The 26,279-nt window shown below is 39.9% G+C and overlaps 1 protein-coding gene across 1 annotated transcript in view; it reads right to left on the bottom strand.

Moving 5' to 3' along the window:
• EFHC2 (EF-hand domain containing 2) overlaps positions 1-26,279 on the bottom strand; it is a 170,368-nt gene that overhangs the window by 66,982 nt on the left and 77,107 nt on the right. The window contains exons 5-11 of the mRNA XM_080653503.1: positions 23,176-23,427; positions 20,910-21,023; positions 20,393-20,531; positions 16,650-16,821; positions 8,894-9,036; positions 6,502-6,698; positions 3,020-3,150 (exon numbers count right to left, since the gene is read on the bottom strand). Coding sequence (XP_080509629.1) covers positions 3,020-3,150; positions 6,502-6,698; positions 8,894-9,036; positions 16,650-16,821; positions 20,393-20,531; positions 20,910-21,023; positions 23,176-23,427 — 1,148 coding nt within the window. The remainder of the gene's footprint in view (positions 1-3,019; positions 3,151-6,501; positions 6,699-8,893; positions 9,037-16,649; positions 16,822-20,392; positions 20,532-20,909; positions 21,024-23,175; positions 23,428-26,279) is intronic.

The raw sequence follows: 26,279 nt of genomic DNA, 5'->3' as shown, positions 1-26,279 counted from the left end.
AGTGCCAAGCACAGAATTATAGGGTGTGGTGTGATAGCAACTCCCTAACTAGATCCTTTGCCTTCGCTCAGGGAAGAGTATGAGGAACAAAAGAGAAGCCTGAAGAACATGAACTAGGGACCAACAGTTGTAGGCCAACCAATAAGGTACAGTGCCCAATACCGAGCATGTCATATAGAGGTGTCTTGAAATAATTCCACCACCTCCAAACTAAAACCCCTAAGAATAATTCTAGAACTTTGTTATTCCATTCAGGAACTATGATATGTACTGAACCCAGTGCTAGGTGCTGGGAATAGGGCAGTGAACAGGGCCGTCAAGGTCCCTGTGCCTCAGAAAGTTCATATTATAATCAGACTAGAGGCCTGGTGTGCAAAATTTTTGCATGGGTGCAGTCCCTAGGCCTGGCCGGAGATTGAAGCGCGAGCATCTGGCGTGGAAGGGCAGGTCCCAGCTGATCTCTGGGCCCTGGACAGCACCCAGGCCCCCGCGCTCCCCTGAGTCAGGGTGCCCGAGTCCCCACGCAGAGATGCGGTGAGCGCTGCCGGACACCACAGGCTGGGGCGCAGCGTGGGCCTCTGGGCCGCCTAGCAGCACTGCACAGAAGCCGGGCAGGCAGTGTGCTCTCTCCCAGCCAGCCTCGCAGACCCCGGCTCCTGTGCAAAGCCACGGGGAGCCCGACTGGTCCCTGCAGTCCCAGTGGCTGGGGCCTGGCTCACCCAGAACACACCACGCAGGTGCGCAGGTGCAGGGCAGGCTCCTTGCGGGCACCCAGCACCTGAGCGCAGGGGCTTCCCTGGCGCGTGAGCCCTGGCATCTTGGGGGAGGGAAGCAGGAGGAGTGAGAGCGAGCTCAGCAGACACCCCACATTCTCACCGCACCTCTGTCCCCATCACCCCCACACCCAGGTAGCCAGTGAGAGGTCACAGCGCACATCATAGCGAGTGATCGAACTCTCATTCTCCTGGTTGAACTTCCGAGGGGACACTTTGCATATTAGCCTTTCATATAGATATAGACAAGATGAACACAAGCATACATACATCAAGTACAGATATCCAAGTAAAGTAACTGCAAGTTGCCGTAAGAAAAATATAAACAAAGATCTAAGAATAAGTGAGTGATCTACTTTAGGTAGAATAGTCAGAAAGTAAGTCCATCTGAGGAAGTGACATTTAAGCTGAGTCCTAGAGTTAGTCATGAGAAGGATGGTGGTGTGGACACTGCAAGCAGAGGGAACTAATGTGTGCATAGGCTTAGAACCAGGAAAGACCTTGATGTGTTTGAGAAACTGAGTGATGGCCAAGAAGGCCAGAGGACAGTGCTGGAGGAAAAGAAGTGATGACACCAGAAATGTAAACAAGAGAGTCACATCACTCAAAACCTTGCCAGCTGCAGTAAAATGTTTGGATCTTATTATAGGGACAATGGCAAGCTACTGAAGGGTTTTTCAAGCAAGGCACAACCTAATCTAATTTTCATCTTAAGGAATTTCTGGCCAGGAGAGGGCCTAGAGATCATGAGCTGGTTCTTTCTGAGCATGCATACCTTGAAGCTATGCTCCAACCACAGTGTGGTGATCCTTTATTCCACCCTCAATTAGGGTCAGGACTCCATCTGTAGAGCAACTTTTCCCCCTTGCATCTCCTGCCTGGCCTAAGTGCTTCCCCCAAAGTCCCATAAACTCACTAAAGTATTTCCAATAGACTTTGCTAGAGGGTTGGGAGAATGGATGCTTTCGTAAAAGGATACAAAATAATAAAAGAAAACCACTCCCTCATTTCTGATGGAAACTTTTCTCCTCCACTGCTTGCCATTAGTCCATGGCCTGAGCAATTGTCTTTGTTCTTTATTCTGTCTCCGTTTATTTTGCAAAAGGCCATGAACATGTGTACTACTATGAGCAGTAACAAAGAACTATAAATTCTTATTGATCCCAGAAGGTTGGGAATTCTAAACAATAAAAATATGTCCTCTGACTGCTTCTCTCAAAAGAACATTTTAGAAAAACAAAAGAGCTTTGTTAAAAGAACAAATGAGCTTTTGGGACACTTGGGGCCTCATGGTGGGCTCAGGTCACCAGCTTTTGATGCAAGAGGTAACTTCAGGCACAAAGTTGGAAAGACCTCCCTGCCACCCTTTCCTGGGCTCACTTCCTCATTTCTCAGTTCACATCTTGACTGCATCAAGCCCAGTTTCCTATAGAGCTTTCAGCCACAATTGTTTTCAGGAGCCAGAATTCTCAGCCTAAAGAGAAAGTCCCCTTTGTCCTCCACCCATGATTTAATTTACATTCTCCTGAACACTCCATTCACTTTGTTTTCAGACTAAGGGAAGTCTCACAATTATACTAGACCCTGAATTTGAATTTCCCTGTGTTTCCACTGTTTGGAAATTTGCCTGGGTCAGCCACTGAACAGTCCCTTCAGCATTCAGCTTTACCTTAGAGAAATCTTTACTGTTCATGATGTCTTATAATATTTCTATAATTACTGTCATATATTCTCCCTCAATTTCTAGATTCTTTATTTCTTTCAAAATACACAGATGTGTGTGAACATTCATACACACAGTGATATGCATAGTACAACTTTTTCTCTGATAATCAGTAAAGTTTCCACTCTCTTTTCATTCCTAGGGATATGTCCCTCCTTTGTTGCCCAGATTTTGGAGAGGTGCATTTAGCTCCATTTATTTTGCCTTTCTCCCTGAGATGCACCCTTCCTGGCATTCCTCTGATCCTTCAACATCATGATTCACAAGACAATGTGACCAAATGACTTTCTATATTTTATCTCTCTGTTCTCACTTATAAACTTCTTTATATGTAAATGCATTAGAATTTACTAGAAATGAGCAAAACTTGACCACAAAGTAATATAAATGCAAAGAATTATCCATTTATAATTAAAAAAAGCATGCAGTATTAATTAGGGAACACCAGGGAAGAAATTTTTCTTTCTGTTCTTTGAACAATCTTGAAGGAAAAACAGGTTATTGCTAGCAGAGTATGGCTTACCTAAATGTATTATAATCCACCGTCCTCGTGAGTTCACAATCAACAGCCCTAAACACCTGCTTGATCTCTCTGGATTTTGATTTTTCATCTTTCAGCATTTGTAGGGCACATTCAAGGTTGCTATGAGGAAACTGAAAGGGAGAAAAGAAAGGATAGATATTTAAATATGCCTGAGACATAGGCAGCCCAAACTTTCTGATGGCGAGAAAAAAGACTTCACACTGCGAACCTGAAGTTAGCTGGGCACGTCTTTCCATAGAGATCAACACAGAGAAGACATGACTATATTTTTACCTCTTCAGTTAAGGCTTTAAGACTAAGAGTGAGCTGAAGGTATGGCAGGCCACAGTAATCAGAAAACAACAGCTACTTCTATCTTAGCCTCCTCCCTTTAGCCCTTAGACATTAGCCTAGCATGTTGGGAGACCCTAATGGAGAGAATAGGGATTCAAAATTGGATAAGAGGACCCCCATTTTCTCCAGATCTTCAGAGTGAGCCCCCGAAACTGCTGGCCAGCACACAATGCACTTAGCAGAACAAGGCTGGGTGTTAGAGGTCCACGCACACTGAAATCCCCTTTCATTCGTTCTCCAGGCATCCCCCAGTTTCTGCCTCCTACTCTGTGATTCAGTTTTGACTCTGTAAGAATACTCCTTAGTCAATGCAGTAAAGCATAAGGTTGTAAAATAATTACAGCTAAGAGCTAAAATATTAGAAGACTAAATATGAAAGTAATGTGGATGATAATTTAGTATAAAGTCCTCTCTCTTCCACCTGAGGGTTTGGCACCTATTGCAGCCCCCCATTCCCTCCTTGCTTTACATTTCCTTTCATCTATTTCCATGATAGGATCCATGTGCTCTTTTGAAAAGACTCCTCAGACTGATATTAAAGAGTATATTAATCTTTCTCTGCTTAGAATATCCTTGTTAAGGGCAGTTTTAAAATGAAGTTTTCACTTGGGATGCTCATACCAGATGTCCAACCCTGATTTTATCTTTTTGAAAGGAGAAAAGCCATATATATATATATATATATATATATATATATATATATATTATTTCTTATATATATGCATTTTTATCAACTGTAATTAAAAATAAATTTTAAAAACATATATAGATACATATATATTCAATATATATATATATGTGTGTGTGTGTGTGTGTATATATATATATATATATAGTTGACCCTTGAACAACACGGGTTTGAATTGCATGGGTCCACTTCTACCTGGATTTTTAAAGATAAATGCTGTAAATGTATTTTCTCTTCCTTATGATTTCCTTAATAGCATTTTCTTTTCTCTAGATTACTTATTATAAGAACATACTATATAATACATATAACATACAAAATATGTTTATGGACTGTTTGTGTTATCGATTGGTAAAGCTTCCACTCAATATTAGGCTATTAGTTGTTAAGTTTTGGGGAAATCAAAAGTTACGTGCATATTTTTAACTGTGTGTGGGAGGATCAGCGCCCCTAACCCCTGTGTGGTTCAAGGGTCAACTGTATTTTATAGAAAGGTGTAGGCTTGCCCAGTGTTTGAATATCAAACCCTAATTTACAATAGGTACTGTAAATTATACATCGACTGAGCTTGCTATGGGCCAGAAAGTGTTAAGCACTTCACACACATTACCGCATCTAATCTTCATAGGAAGTCTATAAAAGAGACACTGGCCCTAGCCGGTTTGGCTCAATGGATAGAGCATCGGCCCATGGACTGAAGGGTCCCGGGTTCTATTCCAGTCAAGGACACATACTTCAGTTGCAGGCTTGATCCCTGACCCTGGTTGGGGCCCATGCAAGAGGCAACCCATCTATGTGTCTCTTTCACCCTAATGTTTCTCTCTCTATCCCTCTCCCCTTCCTTCCACTCTCTCTAAAAATCAATGAAAAAATATTCTCAGGTGAGGATTAATAAGAAGAGAGAGAGAGAGAGAGAGAGAGAGAGAGAGAGAGAGAGAGAGGCATTTTGCTACTCCCATTTCAAAGATGAGGAAAATGAAGCTCATGAAAGTTACATGTCTAAAGCCCCTCAACTATTAAGTGTGGAGTCAGGTTTCCAAGACAAGCCTACTGGTCTCCAAAAATCTAACTGCCCTATTATGGAGCCTCTTACATGAATTCAGTGCTTTTAAAAAGATACTGGTTCGCAGTTTAACAATAACCCGAATTCTTAACACTGCAAATAGAAAGACAGTGTGAGAGCCCTGGAGCACGCTACCTGGGCTTACCATCAGACAGACTGTATAGAGAAGGGCATTGTTAGGTCATAGCCCTCAGCTGCTGTGCCTTCAAGATCGGTGCAGTGCTCCTACCGAGGCCACACTCTTCCCAGGCTGTTCCCACCAATGACTGAGCAGGGTGGGGGCACCAGAGCTGGGCCATCCTGCCTGACATGGGACTTTTCTGACGGGCAGTCTTTACTCTTGGCTCCCCATTGACCTGGCCAAAGAGTTCTCAGAGCTTTGCTATGTTTGAGGCTCTTCCTGACCCATCCTCCTTCCTTCCTTCTCCTTTCTCGGGGTTCAGACCTCTGAAGGCTCTCCCTGCCTACTCGTTTCCTCTACCTTTATCCTTTATACAAATTTCTTCCAATACATCTCTTACAGGTCTAATTCTGTCTTGGCATCTGCTTCTCAGAGGACCCAAACTGATATGGATCATATGCTACACACGGAGAAACTGATCTTAGCAACTTGCCCCTGAGCATTTTATACACAAGTGAAACAAAATTGGCAGACTTTTCATATAAATTGTTTCTAGATAGATTTTTCAATATTAGGAAATGATTCTTAAATATAAATGTTGGTTTTGCATACCGAACTAGTCCACACTTAAAATCAAGGTTTTGTCAACATGTTATTTTTACTGCAGAGCACTGCCTAATAGCACTCTTAATAACAGTATCCATCTGCCATCTTAGCCCAAATGAAAAAACTCTTTGAGTTCGCTGTTGCCAATTTGTCCTTGAACTCTAATTTAGGCCTCAGGTGGCTCCTGTTATGGGAAGTTGCAACCCCAGCAACTATTGGATTCCCTAGGGGATTCTGTTTGTTCAGGTCTTAGCCTTCCCTCTAGGCCTGTGCCAATTAGCTGGGACAACATAGTGTGTGGCACCAGATTTTCTTCCTTTCCTATAGTTGCCGGATTTCTTTCTGAAAACATTGTTGGCGTCAGCAGAAAACTCAGGAAACTTGATTCAACCCTGGGCCTGCCTCCTGCCTGTGCCTGGCATCTGTGATGCTGGGCAGCAAAGGACCCAGCATGTAAACAGAGCAGACCAGGACCTGGCCTCTGTGACAGGACCTGTGGCCAAGTCACGCTGATCCATTATTCATGCCCACATGTGTGAATGCACAATATAAAACGGGTGGCAAGATGGAGAAGAAAAGGCCTAGAGAAATAAAAACACAGATTGCAGAGTGCTGACAGACAAGTCAAGAATTATACAAAGTAAATTCACCCTCTCTGAATTCTCCTCCATGAATTTTAAGGTGTACTCATCAGCATTGAGCAAAATAAACAGGTAGCCATTCACGTTCACTCTGGCTCCGATATACAGCTCCTCAGGCTGGATATATTCTGATAGTTCACTTTTAAAAATTTCTTGTCCAGGCCTCTTAACTCGTATTCTTTTCAAGAACAATCCACCAGTATACCCTACAGAAAAAGAGAAAAGTTAGAGTAGGCTTTATTCTTTAAAGAACCACACAACTTGCCTTTAGAGTTTCTTTGTGCTCAAACACAGACCATACAACTTAGCTGTGAACTCATAGTGCCTATTATTCTCAGACTGAAAGGAAGAATGGGAAAGTAGGTGAAGAAATGGGGCTCCCTAGGTAAGTGTATAAAGAAACAAGTGGCATGTTATTCCAGCCCTTTCTTTCCTCTCTTTACTCCTTCCCAATCCAAACATTTAAATAAACACTTACCAGGAGCAAGTTCCTACTATATGCCAGCAGCATACTAAGAATTGAGACATCAGAAAGATAATCATTTTTAGTGCATGTTTGAATAATACCAGGTAGAAAATTCCTTTCTTAAGCTTATTTCCATTCATTTGACCCAGATGATGTCTTATACCTATTCTGACATACAGATTAACTTTTTTTCTTGGGCAAAATATCTTTGCTTCTTTTATCAATATCTCATATTTCTTGCTTTCCAGAATTCTCCCTATTTCATCTGCTCCCTTATGGCATTATTTGATTTTTGACTTCTTGAATAGCAGTGAACAGAGTTAGTTGAATATGAAACTCCAGTATCTTCTGAGAGTAAACTGAAATCTTTAGACCTATGAATAAAATCTGAGGCCAGACGAGCTTTTGGGGTCAGCTTTACCACATTCCTCCTACCATATTCAGAAACCATAGGTGGTGGAAAGACTAGGCTTTGGAGCCAAACAGAGCTGGAGTCCATCCTGGCTTTTTCACTTGCTTGATGATCTCTGAACCTCTCTGAATTCTCATTCATAAAATGGGAATAACATTTCTGAGGGCATGAAAATGCACCTCATCAGCATTTCCCCTAATAAGTCTCTTACATATTTAATCCCACCTTGGGGTTTGCCTCTTAGACGACAAAACTTAACCTCATAAAGTTCTTGTGAGGATAATAGTGGGTACTCAATCATTGCTGCTATTATTACTAGTAAGCTTACAGTCGACAATCAGCACCCTTTCTGTTTTACTTATGCTGCAGTTTGCTTGACCATATCTTCCCCATTCTAGATGTATAAAGTTTGTTTTTTGACCTTTAAGAGCATGATTTATATTCACCCATATTTGATTTCCTATTTTAAGATTTTATCCATTATTCAAATCATTGCAAAGCCTGACTTAATTATACAAATTATTCGTTATTCATTGGTGCGCTGAGTGGCCAAACCAGCCCATAAGGGCTGCCTTTTCAACTACCAGAGATTTTGCAAGCCAGTTGTTAAACTGGTGATTTCTTGAAATTGAAATTGGCAAGAACTTGTATGCATGCATATAAGAGTAACCAATGGATGCAAAACATTGGGGGGTGAGGGCATGTATGGGAGTGGGGTGGGGGGCAATGGTAAGATATGTACACATATAATACCTTAATAAAAATTTGAAAAAAAATTGAAATTGGCCATGGTTGGGGTATTTATACCAGGGAATTGGGAAAATGATACAAATTAGATCCTTTAACATTTTTTCAGAGTGCCTATTAACGAGCGCACCACTGATTATTCTACCCAAACATGTGTCTTCAGCAGATAAAAATTGTAAACATGTTAGGAAAAAGAGCAGAGCCATGCAGCTCCATAATTTGGTCAGTCAAAATCAATGGCTCTCCGCATTAATGGCCACAGCATCAGCACAATGTGTAGAGGCATTCCATGGGCCTGAGTGCTAGAACCTTGCCAACAGCCTCACCAAACGGAAAAACCGAAAGAAGATGGACTCTGAAGATTATACTGTATTTGTCTTATAATTAAGCAAAAAATTTGTAAGCGGTGCTATCAAGAATACAGATTTCCTTTTTTCTTGCTGGCTGCCAGTGAAATTGGTGGCAGCCAGTCCATGATTTTAAAGCCCTTGGATTCCACAGAGGTGTCTCCGAAGCCACAGAAGTGTGGATAGTGTCCAAAAGGAGGCATCTCAAGTCCCCCAGTCCCAAGCCAACCAAAACTGTTCCTCTTTTACCATTTTATATGTCCAGGTTACCATCTAGAGATCTTTGTAAAATAAATGTGATTGGTTCAAAAAAGTGAAAACTACCATCTTAGATCATCTAGTATATAAAATCAGATCATATTCCCTAATTTTCAAAGTGAAGAGACAGTTAGTTGTTCTAAGGAAATTGCTATGAGAGGTGTCTCTTACCTGAATTCCTCTCTATGGGTTCAAACACTGAAAGTGTGTTATTGCCAAGAAAATATGAAATAACAAACAGCCTATCCACATCAGCACATTGGTGCTTAATCATTTTTGCAAAGAACCGGAGTGTATTGCTTTCGTTGCCATAGCTAAATGGAAGAGAAATGAGGGCTATAGCATTACACAAGTAATCTTGAATACATTACGTATATAAAATAAAACCTGCTGCCCTAGCTGGTTTGGCTCAGTGGATAGAGTGTCGACCCATGGACTGAAGGGTCCCGGGTTCAATTCTGGTTAAGGGCACGTACCTCGGTTGAAGACTTTATCCCTGGCCCTGATTAGGGCACCTGTGGGAGGCAACCAATCAATGCATTTCTCTCATATCGATGTTTCTCTCTGTCTCTCCCCCTCCCTTCCATTCTCTCTAAAAATCAATGGAAAAGTATCCTCAGGTGATGATTAACAATGAATAATAATAATAAAATAAAACCTGCAAAAGGTGTACTATAAATTTTTTCATTGAGTTATAATTGACATATAACATTATATTCATTTCAGGTGTACAACATAATAATTTGATATTAGTATATACTGCACAATGATCATCACAGTAAATCTAGTTAACATCTATTACCATGCATAGTTATTTTTGTCTTGTTATGAGAACTTTTAACATCTACTCCCTTAGCAACTTTCTAAGATATAATACAGTATTATCAACTACTAGAGGCCCAGTGCACGAAATTCGTGACGGGTGTGGTCCCTAGGCCGGGCCAGCGATCCAAGCGTGAGTGTCTGGCGTGGAAGGGCAGGTCCCAGCTGACCGCTGGGCCCTGGGCAGCACCTGGGCCCCCAGACCTCTGAGCTCCCCCCTCTGCCCGAGTCACGGCGCCTGAGTCCCCACCCGGAGATACAATGAGCACGGCTGGACACGGTGGGCTGGGGCACAGCGTGGGCCTCTGAACCACCCAGCAGCGCCACAAGCGGGTGGCCCAGCTCACCCAGAAGAGGCCACATGGGTGCCGGGCAGGCTCCTTGCAGGTGCCTGGCACCTGAGTGTGGGGGCTTTCCCAGTGTGCAAGCCCTGGCATCCTGGGGGAGGATAGCAGGGTGAGTGAGAGCAAGCTCAGCAGACACCCTGCATTCTCACCGCACCTCCATCCCCGTCACCCCCACCGCCAGGTAGCCGGCGAGAGGTCACAGCCCCCCACCCAGGCACCACAGGAGGTTGATCACCGCCACCTACCCCCAGTTCCCCATCCCAGTCCGGGGCCCACCCCGATCAGGCGATCAGGGCCTGCTGGCCACTGTTCACCATCTGCGGAGTGATCGGTGTGCCTGCTCCCTCAGCGCCTGGGAGCTGGGTGGCGGCGGCAGTGGTCACAGTCTGCAGAGCAATTGGCGGGGCAATTGGGCCCCCGCTCGCACCCGTCTTGGCCTGGCACTGCCCACTCACCTGCTCCACCATCCCGCAATGGTCCCGCTCTCATCAGGGCCCATTGGGGCCGGCAGTGCCTCCACTGCCACCTGCTGCCAGCACCTTGTCGCCAACACCCACCATGTTCCACGCCACCCCCTGGTGGTCAGCGCACGTCATAGTGAGCGGTGGAACTCCTGGTCAAACTCCAGGTCAAAGGGACAATTTGCATATTCAGCTTTTATTATATAGGATAGTCAGCATGCTATACACTAGATCCCCATGACTTATTTATTTTATAACTGGGAGTTTGTACCTTTTGACCCCTTCACCCTATGGTTTTAAGATAGTAGGATAAGTTCTCTGAAGTTGAAAAAGTTCAACCATCTTCTTACTAAGGTTCTAAATTTATATGCAGAGGAATTTCTCCATTTATTAAAATATGACTTATTCTTTAGATGTCCAGGGTTAACACATTGGGAAAATGTACCCAAAACAAATGCCATAAACACATTACTCAAACAAGCTGCGTTAAACAGTTGTTACCTACTCACAAAGCTAGTCAGAAATTACAACAATCATGTCAGCAAGAAGAACAGCACCTAGCCCTCATTGGTGTCCTGGAGCCACATCCTCATTTCACTTCCCACTTTCTCATGCCCATTTCTTTTCTTTCTTGTAGCCCCACACCTTATCCTCTCTGAGTCATTCCCCCATTTCCTCAGCATCTCCCCAAATCCCTTTCAGGGAAAAATGACCTTTTCTCTTTCAAATGCTATATTAAATATCATTTCACTTATCACCCATATTGTAAGTAGCCATTACAAATCTGTTTTCTGGCTGCATCTTATGAACCACTGTCTACTATAACAATTTTACATTGTAACTGTTGTCTAATATAACAGTTTTACATCGTTTGTATAAAGTTGCTATACAATCCATATAGATTGAAATTTGCACTTAAAATTCTATGCATGAATAGAATAATCTAGTAGACTGATGATGGAATCAAAGTCTAGAATCAAAGTTCCCAAAGCTAATTGCCTTGTCATTGAAGAAATTAACGTATGATCTGTCAGCAGAAGCATGTCTATGGATATCAGCTAGTGAAATGCAGAATATGTAACAAATCCTAAACCCTTGGGGAGGTCTTTGATAATCAAAATCATTACCCCAAGGAAGCATAGAGTAAAATAAACCATGTACTTCGTCACTTCCCTGTCACAACTCTAAGCAGGGAGGTTTCAAGTTTTCCTATGTTGAAACTCATTCTTTCCTTGTGGTCACAATGATTTACAAAAAAGAAAGAAAACAAAAAAAAAAAAATCCTAATTCGCAGAGCAGAAAGTACGTTTCTCTGGCCCTTTCTCAGACTGTCCAAGGAAGCAGGAATGCAAAAGCATGGCATCAAGATTTCCAGTTTGAGGCCTCATCTGAGATGGAAAGTAGCAGTTTGGAAGGCTAGCCCCAGGGCAGCCCAGATCTCCATTGCTGTTTTCTTAGTCCCTAGTTTCCCAGGCTTCAGCTAGACCTCATCTAGTACATAATTGGATTTATAAGTAACAAACAGATCTGCTAACCCTCTCTTATGCTATATGGTTATGAATAGCACAAGTTTGGGATAATAACCATCCTGATGGGAAGTCCATCTGTCTCTTCTATCCATCATTAAGAATTGGAAGGTTGAATGTTTATTCTATTTAATCACTTCGGCATCATTCCTTCTCTTACTGGACAAATATTGATTGAGTCCCTAGTATGTAGTCCCCACTGTTTGAACTCTGAGGGAAGCAGTAAAGCCAGTCTCTGCTCTCAAGGAACTCTTGTTCTAAGGGAAGATCACAATTACATTATCAAGCAGTTGCCACACACTGCAGTAAGTATAGGTTCTGTGGCAAAAACAAAAACAAAAACAGAAAAAACACAAATCAGGTGAACTCTAGAAGTCACACTTCTGGATTCAAAACCTACTTCAATTAAAAATTAGCTGTGTGAGCTTGGGCAAATTATATAGCCTCTCTGAGCCTCTGTTTCCTCATGTAAAGAATGGGTACCTTATGAGGCTGTTTTGAGGATTAAATAAGATCAAGTATTATAAAGTAGTTAGCACATCATAACTACAAATTGATTTTTATTAGTAGTGATATTATTATTATTATTATGGGTGTGATCAGCAAAGCATTGTGAATAAACTGAGAAGAAAGTAACTAATTCAGCCTGGTGCAGCAAGAAACACATTATTCTGGTTATTCCAAGTCAGACTAGATAATCAGAGAACACCACAGTGAATTTTTACCCAGACAATGAAGGTCTTCATCCCATCAAAAATGTCATATCCTTTAATTCAAAACTATTTCCTCCAATGACTCAAACCAAATCACCATTAACCTCATACAACAATTAGTACCCAGTAAATTTTTACTAGCAATACATATAATCAATATATGTTATGTACAATTGTATGTCTCAATTCAGTTTATTTGCATTAAGAAACTGATCTTTGTATGCTTTGTGAGATCATCTTCCTTAGTTTCTCACAGTTTTAAACCTTGGATTATTCAAACTCATGTATAAGTCTCCAGCTGAATGTGCCAGTTACTATGGAAACAAGGTCACTGTGTAGGAGGAGCTTGAGGGCAGTGTATTCCTGGCACAGATGGGTAGTGGACAGAAAGAAACAAAATTAGAGACATCCTCTAGCCACAACAACATGACAAGAACATGGAATACCGTCTAGAGTCAATGTTCCATGGGCAAGTTGCCACGGTGTAGACAGAAGGAGAGACTAAGGCAACTACTACCCACAAAGAACTGTTTTTCCCTGGATTCCAAAGAAACACCCTGGATCATGTTTCATCTTGTTTACTTATAAGAAAATGTCCCTCTCCTTTTATAATAGGGACATTCTTTTTTCCTGCCTCCTTCGGGTAGCTGCCCTTATTAAAACAGCAGTTAGTGAAAAGTATCCATCCAAAACCCTGCCCTGCAACCCCATGGTAACACTGCTGTCTATAAGGTAGGATAGTGTCCCTCTCAAAATCAGTATTTCTCAAACCCTGGTACCCATCAGAACCCCTGGAGGGCTGGTTAAACACAATACCAGTCCCACCCCCAGGGTTTCAGCCTCAGTAGGTTTTGGGTGTGGCACAAGAATTAACATTTCTAACAAGTATGGGTGCCATATTTTGTGTAGCATAGATTCTAATACTGAAAACAAAACTCTAAAGTTCTCAAAAATAAAAGATCATTTCTTGAAAGACAAAGGACATCATAGGCAGCCTTTTAGACATTCTTGATAGCTCTTAATAATATATTTTCACCATTTTTACAGTTATAGCAAAACTATTGTTCTCTCTACTTCAAAATGTTCTACAACAGCATCTGACTCCATAAATGTTATCCAATTCAGGGTGCTGTCTCTTTCTTTTCCTTCTCCTGGTCTAACTACATGTTCCCTTCATCATTTTTTCTCCATAGGTTCTCCTGACCCTTTATTTCTCTTAAACAGGACTTCACTATTTAGCCCACATCCTTTTCAAATATCTGCAACATTTTCCTACCACTATCCTCCCAACTTCTTTCTCCAGGGCCTTCTCTCCCTGAGAAATCAAAAGGTACCTAAGGGAAGTACCTACCTTCTATATGTCTGACTCAGGGGCAGATTTTTCCTCATATATATTAGGAAAACTTTTAAAAATCCATCTTTTGAAATTATATTCAGCCATGTGAACAATCTATGGTTACTGAACTCAGCTAAACCTCTCAAATTAAAGCCACATTAATTGTAACAGAAAAAGATTCACAGATACAGAAGCATTTTGATGGTTGCCAGATGGGAAGAAGGAGGGGGGATGAAAAGAGGAAGAGATTAAGAAGTACAAATTGCCAGTTATAAAAATAGTCAGGGGGTATAAAGTACAGGATAGAGAATATAAGTCAAGAATATTGTAATAATTATGTATGGTGTCAGATGGGTACTAGACTTATTGGGTAATCACTCTGTAAATTATATAAATGTGTAATCACTATGCTGTATACCTGAAACTAATATAATATTATATGTCAACTGTAATTGAAAAAGAACAACCACATTAATTTCCAAATAACATTCTCAAAAACACATAAATCATGGAAGCCTATATGCCAGGGGTAGGCAAACTACAGCTTATGAGCCAAGTACAACCTGCCACCTGTTTTTATATAGCCTGTGAGCTAAGAATGGTTTTTACATTTTTAAATGGTTGAAAAAATCAAAAGAATAGTATTTTAATAGGTAAAAATTATATGAGATTAAGTGTCAGTGTCCATAAACAAAGTTTTATTGGAACATAGTCACACATTTGTTTATGGACTCCGTGGCTGCTTTCACCTACAACTGCAGAGTTAAGTGGTTGTGACAGAGGCCATATGACCAGCAAAGCCAAAAATATTTACTATCTGACCCTTTAAGAAAAAGTTTGCTGACCCCTACTCTACACCATTTCCTAGGGACCATCATGAGGAAATATATACAGAAATATATATATCTATCTATATACATATATAAGTGTATATCGATGTAGATATATATCTAATAAAGAGGGAATATGCTAATTGACCCTCATGCTGTCGCAAAGATGGCGGCACCCACAGCCAATAAGGAGGGGATATGCTAATTGACTGTCCCACCCTCAAAGATGGTGGCGCCCACAGTCACAAGATGGTGGCACCCAGTCCCCTCAGACCCCCAGCCACCCAGGGCCAGTCCAAGGCACAGGCAAGCCTCGGATGGCGGCTGCCCAGCTGCCCAGGGCCTCCCGAGGCTCAGGTAACCAGGGCCGGCCAAGGCTTGTGCTGCCGGCAGTGGCAGCAGCACAGGTGTGATGGGGCATTGCCTTCCCCTGATCACCTGGTCACCTCCCGCCCCTGAGGGCTCCTGGACTGTGAGAGGGGGCAGGCCGGGCTGAGGGACACCCCATCCAGTGCATGAATTTTCATGTACTGGGCCTCTAGTGTCTGTGTGTGTGTGTGTGTGTGTGTGTGTGTGTGTGTGTGTGTATAATAAAGGCAGGTTAGCCATCCCTCTCACTATATGATTTTAGGTGCTTCCAGGTGACACTTATTAAAATAACCACTCATAATCACTCAATGGCAAGGATTTGGAAAACAGGGAACCCTTGGGCACTGTTGGTAGGAATGTAAACTGGTACAGCCACAGTAGAAAACACTATACAGGTTCCTCAAAAAGTTAAAAATAGCTGAAACCGGTTTGGCTCAGTGGATAGAGCGTCGGCCTGCGGACTGAAAGGTCCCGGGTTCGATTCCGGCCAAGGGCATGTACCTTGGTTGCAGGCACATCCCCAGTGGGAGGTGTGCAGGAGGCAGCTGATCAATGTTTCTCTCTCATCGATGTTTCTAGCTCTCTATCCCTCTCCCTTCCTCTCTGTGAAATATCAATAAAATATATTTTTTAAAAAAAGTTAAAAATAGGACTATCATATGATCCAGCAATTCAACTTCTGCATATATATTTGAAGGAAATGAAATCATTGTCCCAAAGAATTATCTGCAACCCATGTTCACTACAGCATTGTTTATAATAGTCAAGACATGGGAACAACCTAAGTGTCCATTGACAAATGGATAGATAAAGAAAATTCAATATATGTCACATATATACAATGGAATGTTATTCAGCCATTTAAAAGGAAGGAAATCCTGCCATTTGATACAACAAGGATGGAACTTGAGGGCATTATGCAAAGTGAAATAAGTCAGACATACTTATTATCTCACTTATATGTGGAATCTAATAAAACCAAACTTACAGAAATAGATATCAGATCTGTGGTTGTCAGAGGCAGGGAGTGGGGAATGAATGAATTAGATGAAGATGATCAAAAGGTACAAACTTCCAGTTACATGATAAATAATTTCTGGGGATGTAATTAATATAAAACATGGTGACCATAGTTAACCATAGTATCTGTATATTTAAAAGTTGTGAGAATAAATCGCAAAAGTTTTCATCACAAGGAAAAAATTATAACTATGTAAAGTGTTGAATGTTAACTAATTTCATTATGGTAATTGTTTTTTAGTACATACACATAGCAAATCATTATATTATACAATGTTATATGTCAAATTATATCTCAGTAAAACTTGGAAAAATATAATAACCACTCAAGTAAGAACCTATTAATACTTGCATGTTAATTGACTTCATTAAAAAGCTATAACTTGTCCATGGACTTTAAATTAGATGAGCTGAGGAACATCTGTATCATCTTGGAGACTAAAGTATATATTTTGAACACATTTGGGAAAAGATCAAACCAAAATCATGGTTCCGTCAAGCACCTGTCTTTTTCCATGCACTTCTTGAAGGCCTCCAGATCAGGACGAACTACGGGCACAAGGCCTATGCAAGAGCGGAGAGAATCCTCTTCAGAACCAAAACCGGTATAAGGTGGATATACCTTTTTTATTTTTGGAGGAGACGGAGGCTTGCATGGAATTGAGGGAAAGTTCTCTAGAACAAAGCAAAGGCAAATGAAATATCAATATTATTTTTGCTCTGATTATGGCTGTTTTGAAAGGTTTGTTATGTTTTCAAGATGAACATGGAGATCTTTGTAGACTATTTAAAACTCTTTCAAAGAAAACACAGCAAAATCCTGTGAGGGTAGGTTTCAATCATGTTTACAAAAACACAGAACTCACTCAATAATCGTCATTGGTTCAAAAGGAAAAAAAAGAAACTATGTCAAATAAGTAAACATTTATCTTTTGTTATCACATCCCATTTCTGAATATTTTTGTTCATCCTGATTTTTCCAGTGATATGAAAATTCAAACTTAGAAATTTATTCCACCCATTCCATATTTTAAGCTGTAGTTTAGCTCTCTCATATCTTTAGTCAACACTCACTAATCAAATTCCTTTCCAAACAGGATTGACTCCTCACTATTCTGCCTTTACCTTTCCCATCCACTGTCCCCTCCTGCTGTATGTACTTTATAAGCCCTCTCCCTTTTCCTCAACTCAAGTCCAGGCCACAGCCCTTCACTATCTAGTTAAACAAAAACAAAACTTTTTGTTACCAACCACTGCTCCAGGTTGCTCTTGCTACTGCCCACAAAAGGTCTACAATTGTATTAAAAAGTGTCATTTGTAATTGAAAGAAATTCATATAAGCAGTGATTTCCTTTTCCATTGTCAAAGTTCTAATAGATGGAAGAATCCAGATTTAGTGCACACCTCTGTAATTGAAAATGTGCATTAATTTGTCATCCAGGGCAAACTAACTCTTTAAATTAAAGGACATTTTTTATACTGATTAAAAGGTTAAGGGTTTGAGGCTATTTCTAATTCTAATTTGAAAAGTTCACATTTCCTTAGACTTCCTCACAGCCTTTGTGTGAACTCCTCTCAAGCATACTCCCCCATATTAATCTGAGAAATCTAACCAAAAGAGGACACATATTGAATAGCAAAGTAATTAAGAATGCATTCTATACTTTCCTGTATAATTACAGATTTCATAACACAGTGTTGTTTTCTCAACTACATAATTTTTGCAACAGATTTAAGTAACAAAAGAACCAATTTAGTGTTCCTCTGCACCCACAGTGCCATCTAGTGTATAAAAGTTGAGAACTGTTCCACTCCTTCATGCCTGACTGTTCTAACACCACATACAGCTTTTTGGATATTCTGACTCAAGATATAATTTCTCTGGGTAATCACTTACAATGCTTTGTACTTGCACCTGAATAAGTTTCCTGTCTTTGGTTTTCCATCATCCTGCATTTTTCAGGTATTAAAAACATTTGGTGAATAAATGAAAAAGTATACATTTTTGTACAAAGCATCTTCCCAAATATCTTCTTAAACTGATACTCTGATAGATCTTTGAGACACACATGTTTTTCAAATAGTCTGATTCCTCTAGTTCCAAGTGACTTGTAAAAAACATGTATATTGAATGTCTATTGACAAATAACTAGATTCCAATAAATTTACGGAGATGTGATATATTTTTAAAAGGAATCTTAATGTTCATTCACAGTGATTTACTAATTGCCATCTCAGTTGGAAACAATGCTAGGAAAAGCCTTCAATTACCTCAAAGTTGATTTTGTATGTTCTAATGACCCAGATATGGACCCAGGTTTAAGGAGGCCTAAAGCTTAAATAATTTGGAGAAGCTCTTCAAGACAAAGAATGACAAATTATTAAGACAAAATTAGGCCCAGGGCTTTGGACTAGGGCCCCTGCAAAGGAAAAAGCCTAAAACTTCATATGCATTGACTTTATTAACCTCAAGGTAAATCCACCTCTACTTGTACCCAATGCCTAGGTCCAATGATTTTGATGGGATGTTCATTTTGAAGTCAAATGATTATCAAATCCCACAGTTTTCTAGTTCTAGCTGGAAAATCCTTAGAAATCATCTAACCCTCAATCCTCTTCACTTCATAAGGGAGGGCAAAGTGGTAAAACTGTTAACTCCATTGAGGCCATATGGTGAGACTACTATTTCATCCCCGTCACTGTATCTTGGGGTGGCTAATTTGCTCAAATGATCATTAAACTCTCATCTTGCATGTCCTGCTGTTTCTCGCACCAAGAGTTCAGAGATGGCTAGAAGTGACTCCACATCAAAGTTGCTTTAAGTTTTTTGCTCATCCTTAATGTCAGCACAACCTATTAAGTTGATGGGCAATGGGAATGAATAGTCTTGTTACTAGTTTGGTTATCCCAGCCACTAAGAATTAATAATAAGAAAGTCTTCTTATAGATCAAAAAAAAAAAATACAAACAAAAAAAAAAAAAACACCACAACAATAACCCAAGGAAAGAATTCTAAGCACAGTTTACACTCAAATCCCTGTCCCTTCGGTGAAAGGAACACCTGCTGAAGCCTCTGGAGCCTTTTCCAACCTTCATGCTACAGGAAAGTCCAACAGGTCTCCATCTGCCAGTCCGTGTTCATCCACATGAAATAATGAAGGAGAAATATGTTATAGCCCACAGGCAAGCCCGGGCCAGTGGGATGACCAAGCTGCCTAGTGGGGGGTAGAGAGGTCACACTAGACTATTTTGTGGAAGAATTCTATGGAATCACCTTCTCCTTAGAAATCTTAAATGCGTGAAAAAATCTTATCTTTTTAATAATCAGATTGGGTTTTGCATGGGGGTACAGATATCTCTTGGATTTCTATCAAGCCCTCTGCTTCTACATAAATAGAAAGCTTACTCAAGTACCTTTCTTGAGACTGTGGCCAACTCCTTTTCTTAGTCTGTTTGCCATTTTTTCTCCCCCCAAGTATGTTGTGGTATCATTAGTTAAGAGAAAGTACTAAGCACCAAGGTTTCACAATGCATTAGAAATCTCTCCCTGGCTTCCCCTTAGGGAGGCCCCTAGCTGTGTTGTTGGCGCTTGTCAGCGACTTCCTGTGGCATTATAGAGTGGAGACACCAGGTATTCCTGCTGTTTCTAGCACCAAGAGTTCAGAAATGGCTACAATTACAGACAAGGAAGGAAATATGACTACAATTATTGATGGGACTTTGTCCTGGTTTGGGCATCAAGAACACCAAAATATACTATATAGAATTTGGTCATTCTTATGAATTTAGAACCAGATTAATTATAAGCAAAATTAAATTGTCAAAAGTAACTAAGTAACATTAAGTATATTAATTTAACCTTACCAAAAAGTCAGGAAAAGCAAATGGAAAGATTATAAGAGAGTATTTATTCATTGCCCACCTAGCCCGCGTCACGCATATAATTTCTAGTCATTAGTTACATTAAGTACACTGTTGTTACTCAAGAAATGTTGTGTAATAATAGTGTCTGCTAAATGGGAGATTTTAACATATGTTATGAGAAATATAAAAAGTCAGCATGACTATAAAATGCATCATAATTTACATTTGCATAATTTTCTGTTCAAATGCATAATGCTCATATTATATTCGCTTTAAAGGCATAAACTACTTTTTATATGAGTTTATACAGTAAAATCTTAACTAGAGAACAAAGATTCTAAGTTTTCAATATTATTTTCTAATTGACAGATGTATCACTTACGAATTCCATATTTAGTCCTATAATAAGTCTTTGTAAATTCATCACAGTCACAAAGGAGCACTTTTCTTCCCCACACATTGATGGTGGCTCCTATGGTCAGGTCAGTATCTTTGTAAAACTCTTGTTCTAATTTTGCCACCTAATGAAAACAAAGGAACACAACACTGGCACCACAGACCCTCCAAAAATCTAACCCTTCCCAAAGGAAAAAAGAAATTTTAAAAAACTCAATTATATCATTTATAGCCAAATTTTTAAAATCAAACCAAAAGACAACTAGTCAATACCAACTTTAAAGAAATTATTTTAGCAATGTAGTGCTACCCCACAGCAATGCAAAGCATATATTTACATATGCACTTAAGCATGGTTATTATTGAAAAACAGCAATGCAATGTATACACTTATTAATTTCACTCACAATCAATCTCACCAGAGAAGAATATGTAACTCACCCCACATTTCAGGTTCCAGGGACGTCACATTGGAAACAGTAATAAAACATAAGGTTCCTCACCTTGAATTTATCCAACATGTAGCCATGCACTCGGCTTACGTTATAGCCATTATACACATTGAGAACTATTCTATCGGTTACGTCTCCGGGTTGATGGACTCCAGGTGGGCCATACTGGAAGACAAAAACCAAAGCAAGATGTGGCAGATGGCCTCTAAATACAAAAAGGGGCTCAAGTGGGAAATAGGCATTACATGGTTCTTCTCTGCCATCCACACGAAGACAAGACATTTACTTTATCTACCTGTCCCTGTGCTTCTTCACCCCCTGCAGGCTGGACTACACTCCGCCCATCCATCAAAGCCCTGGGAAGCCTCATCTTTCCCCATGACCTCTCCATCCTACTGGCCTGTCCCTAATTCAATGCTCCATAGCACCTACCGCAGGATTAAACCACTTTTTGTGGTTCTCTAGTTGCTTCATCTTTTCCCCTTCACTGAGCTACAAACAATGCCTTGCCTTATTTTCTTTACTCTGCTTAGCACCCCGCCAGATCCTGAACCCAAGAGGCATTTGCTGGCTGAGAGAGACAGTGTGGTGAGATAGCAAGAACAACAGAGTGTGGTCAGTTTCTTACAGAAACCATGGCCTGGAGAGAGACAGAATACTCCTCAGTTCTACACACACTGGAGGTGGTCCAAGCAGTTGCATAAGCTTCAGGAAATACCTTAATTAACTTAGATTCACAGTGATCAGTTTATCATATACAGATGAGAAATGTGAATCATCTCTGATACATGTGACCTAATATGTAAGTGCAAATGTGTGAATAAATTATATATGGGGCATAAGTAAGCCACATAACATAGGAAAACAGTACATTTGGACACAAACTCTCTCTTCACCACTTACTAGCTACAGGACTTAGGGCCAGGTTTTTATCTTCAGTTTCATGTAACCACAACAATAGTACTTATTTCTTGCTTTCTCAAAAGACGTTGAGAGTGCCAGGGGAACACCTACCACTACTGTATCTTTCCCCCACGAGAATATATGCTCTATGAAGCAGGACTTGATCCATTTTCTTTCTCACTGTAAGCCCAGAGCTGACATACAGTTGACAATAAATATGTGTTAAATGAATGAATGAAGCAATTGATGTCCAGAGACACTGCAAATGTCAGGTGTGTCATTATTATTTTATAGTCAGCCTATTTTTCAAAGCCATTCTAAAAACAGGCTTCCCAGGTACCTCCTGGCCACCTGCTATCCATACTCCAGAGCTCCCTCTGAGACAAACCCTGCCACCGCCACCACCACCACCACCACCCCTCCCGGCAATACTGCAGGGCTTCTGGCTATGCGCTCAAAGAATCTGGAAGAGCCTCCTGTTTAGACCACATAACCAGTGGTTGTTTGCATCAGAAATGAGTGTCACAGTAAACTCTTCAGTAGCATTAAGAATTAAGTTAAAAATATTTTATCCAAATAAGAAATAAAATGTAATATAGAGCTGTGAAAAAAAGCCTGTATGTTTTTGTGTCCTTATAGGTGTTTATAGGTCCTTAGGTAGTGTGTTTTACTATGTTACCTCATTCTACCTTTACAGTTATCTCAGGATGGAGGCCTTGTTAACTATATTTTAGAGATAAGGTAATACACTCAAAGAGCTTAAGTGACTTGCCCAAGGTCACACAGCTATTAAGTGTATAACCATAATTCTAACCCAGGTATTCTATATTTGTGCCATTTCTGGCTGTACCCAAGTTATGTTAGCTCTCAAATAGCCATAAATACGTGTAGAAATCAGTCTGATACCTTTTTAATAGCAAATAAAATGCAAAGCTGTCACTGCTGCTAGCCATTGGCTAGTTGGTGATTGGTGGTTACTCTCAGAAGAGTCACTCCTGTGTGTGTGTGTGTACACATTCACAACACAGACCAATACCATGGGATCTCCTCAGCAGGATACAGAGGCCAAAGACCAACGTCCCATTCAAGGCCACAAGCAATTTTTTTATTGGAGAGTCATTTACTTTCATAAGACTGTGAACTCGATATTGAATAGGTAATTTCTCATCCATTTGACATTTTCCCTTTATTTGCCTTATGCCCAGAATATTCCAAATACAATTTGTCATATCCTCTGTATTACTTTCCAAGATGTATATTAATATAGGGCACAAAAAATGAAAGTTTTCTAAACTCTTGCAATAATGTGTGGTAACTGTCATCACATAGTCATAATACATGACATTCCTGTGAGCGAGCGGAGTCTTTCAGCCCACAAGCAAACTCAGAAAGTGGTTCTGTGTCCACCACTCACCTTGGGCAGCTTTCCCCTCTTGAGGAAAAATGACATAGGATCCCGGCCTGAGTTATGGGGCAGAAATTCTTTGACTTCAACAGTACCATCAGACAAGAAATAATGCAAGATGAGTTGTCTATAGTCCCCAAAAATTGAGGCTGTGTCATCCCACATGCAGAAGAAGCGCAAAACTTTCCCATCATACTCAAGGAACTCTTTCAGGGTGTCGAAGGAATCATAGGGACGTAAAGGTTGCACATAGTCTAGTATCTGAAAATGAAGAAAAGTTTCATAATAGTTGTGGTTTGGGCATAAGCACCTCTGGGATGCAAGCAATCAAATAACATAAAGATATATTTTCCATAGACTAGTCTATAATTTATTTTTTTATTTCAACTAACATTGATGTATAACCAATTTTATATATATATATATATATATATATATTATATATATATGTGTGTGTATGTGTGTGTGTGTATACACACACACACACATATATATATATATATATATATATACACACACACACACACACACACATACATATATATACATACAGTGAGTGGCCAGATTATTATGCATTCAGAGATCATAATAATCTGGCCACTCAGTATATATATATTATAACCAGTACATATAACCAGTTTCAACCTTAAAAATATAATCAAGTATTAGGAAGCTTTCATATTAAACATTATTTTAATGCACTAAAATTTATTCCTATCATATTTTTAAAACCTAATTTTTCTCAGACTTCAAATTCTTGTTAAAGAAATGACAAAACTAATGCATGGTGACAGAAATTAGAACAGCAATTGCCCCTTGGTAGTGGATTGACTAGAAATGGGAACTAGGGAACTTTTGGGGGTGATAGAAATATTTTACATCTTGATTTTCATGTTAGTTACTAAATTGTACACATTTTTCAAAACTTGTTGATCTGCATGCATAAGATCTATACATCTCTGTTCATTATATGCCAATTAAAAGTTATCTTTTCAATGAAAATTCATATCTGTACATCCTTCTTATTCATCCAAAGGTTTTTGTGAAGGTAAAAGGGAAGAAATATAGTCATGGTTTCATTTTGCTCAAAAGCTTTAGATATTGAGGATCTGAAAGTACCATGGAAACAGAAGCAGAACAAATGGAAAACTTCCCAATCAGCACAGAACCACTGCCTGGGCTCTGTCTCCCAACCCAGGAACCACTAGCTCTGCAGTCTTCCTGGTGCAACTCTTCTCCATTGGAACGTTCCCAGCCCAGTCTTGGAGCAAAAGTGCTCCACTCTATTTAATGTAACCAAATGGGACTGGAAGTGCTCATTGGCAAGGGAGATGTAGTTTCACATCAACTTATGTAATCTGGTGTGTCGGTTCTCAAAATTTTGTACCTGTCCAGGGCAGTCTACGTGCAGACTTATCCCAAGAACGGAGGGAGACATAATGGCCTTTCAGTGGCTCTCCGGTATTATCCCTGATATTTAAATGAAATTATGGGACCTCTACTTTCATTGATTGGAAGAATACTTCTTCAGCATTATAAAGCCTCTAAGACATTCATTACTGATTACATACTATTGGGGCTCTTTTCAGTTTAAGTTAAATTATTTTGTTTTGTTTTTAATCATCACCTGATGATACTTTCCCACTGATTTTTAGAGGGAGTGGAAGAAAGAGGGAAAGACAGAGAAAAATATTGATGTGAGAGAAACACATTGATTGGTTGGCTCCTGTACGTGCCCTGACCAGGGCCTGAGCCCAGGAGGAGCCTGCAACCTAGGTAAGTGCCCTTGACTGGAATCAAATCCAGGACTCTTCGGTCCGCAGGCCGATGCTCTATCCACTGAGCAAAACCAGCGAGGGCAAGTTAAATTGTTTAAATTTAACTATGTTTCACTGCAGCAAACACTGGAGAAGTGAAAGCATTAAAGTCAATATAAAAGCCTCTTATTAAACTCCTAATTTTCCACAGATTTCTCTATCTATTAAAGAACTTTCTCCCTGAGGGAATAAATGCTAAAATGATTCTCCCAATTGGAAAGGAAATTACTTAAAACATTTCTAGGATGTTCTTGGTATTTATTCTCGATTCCTGGCACAAAAGAATTTTTTTCTTTATAAACCTATGAAATTGCACAGTGCTCTATGCATTTCATACAATGCATCATCATTCACAATCACTATCATATAATACCAACTGTTAACTGTTAGTGAAAGAATGCAGCTATATACAAAGGGTGATAATTCATATGGATCCATTTCTTTTAGGTTCTTACTGTTGGTTCTAAAGATGTATTTATCTAGACTCTTTCATCTAGGACATTTAGAAAAAATAAAAATGAACCAAAACCACTAATCTCCTTGTATGCCAATATACACTGAGTGGCCAGATTATTATGATCTCTGAATGCATAATAATCTGGCCACTCAGTGTATATCCTATATAATAAAAGGCTAATATGCAAATTGTCCCCTCGACCAGGAGTTCAACCAGCAGGCAGGCTGGCCAACCGCCCATGTCCCCTCCCCCTGGCCAGGCTAGCCGGACCCCACCCATGCATGAATTCATGCACCGGGCCTCTAATATATATATATATATATATATATATATATATATATGTGTGTGTGTGTGTGTGTGTGTGTGTGTGTGTGTGTGTGTGTATGTGTGTATATATATATATATATATATATATATATATATATATATATATATATTAGAGGTAAGATTATTATGCGTTCAGAGATCATAATAATCTGGCCACTCAGTGTACACAGGTATAATGCCACAAAGATTTCACCTTGGATACTCCAGGATCAAAAATATATATTTTCCAGGAGGGTTGTATGCCTACAACATTAAAGAGTAATTCTGCTGGGGCTAGAAGGCAAGAACAGATGAATGATTCTACATGCAGCTTTTAACAAGAGATTAAAGCAGAATCAAAAGAGAATTTTATTCTAACTTTGATATCTTTCTGCAAGGAAATGAATTACAAATTTTAAAAACAATAAAAATGAGATTAATCTATAGAGGCAGAAATGAGAATAGTGGTTAACCCTATGGAGCAGAACAACTGATTAGAAAAAGGCATGAGGGTACTTTGGGGGGGAGGGTAA

The sequence above is a fragment of the Plecotus auritus genome (assembly GCF_963455305.1).
Source record: "Plecotus auritus genome assembly, chromosome: X".
Lineage (NCBI taxonomy): Eukaryota > Metazoa > Chordata > Mammalia > Chiroptera > Vespertilionidae > Plecotus > Plecotus auritus.
This window is presented reverse-complemented; position numbering and strand designations above follow the sequence as displayed.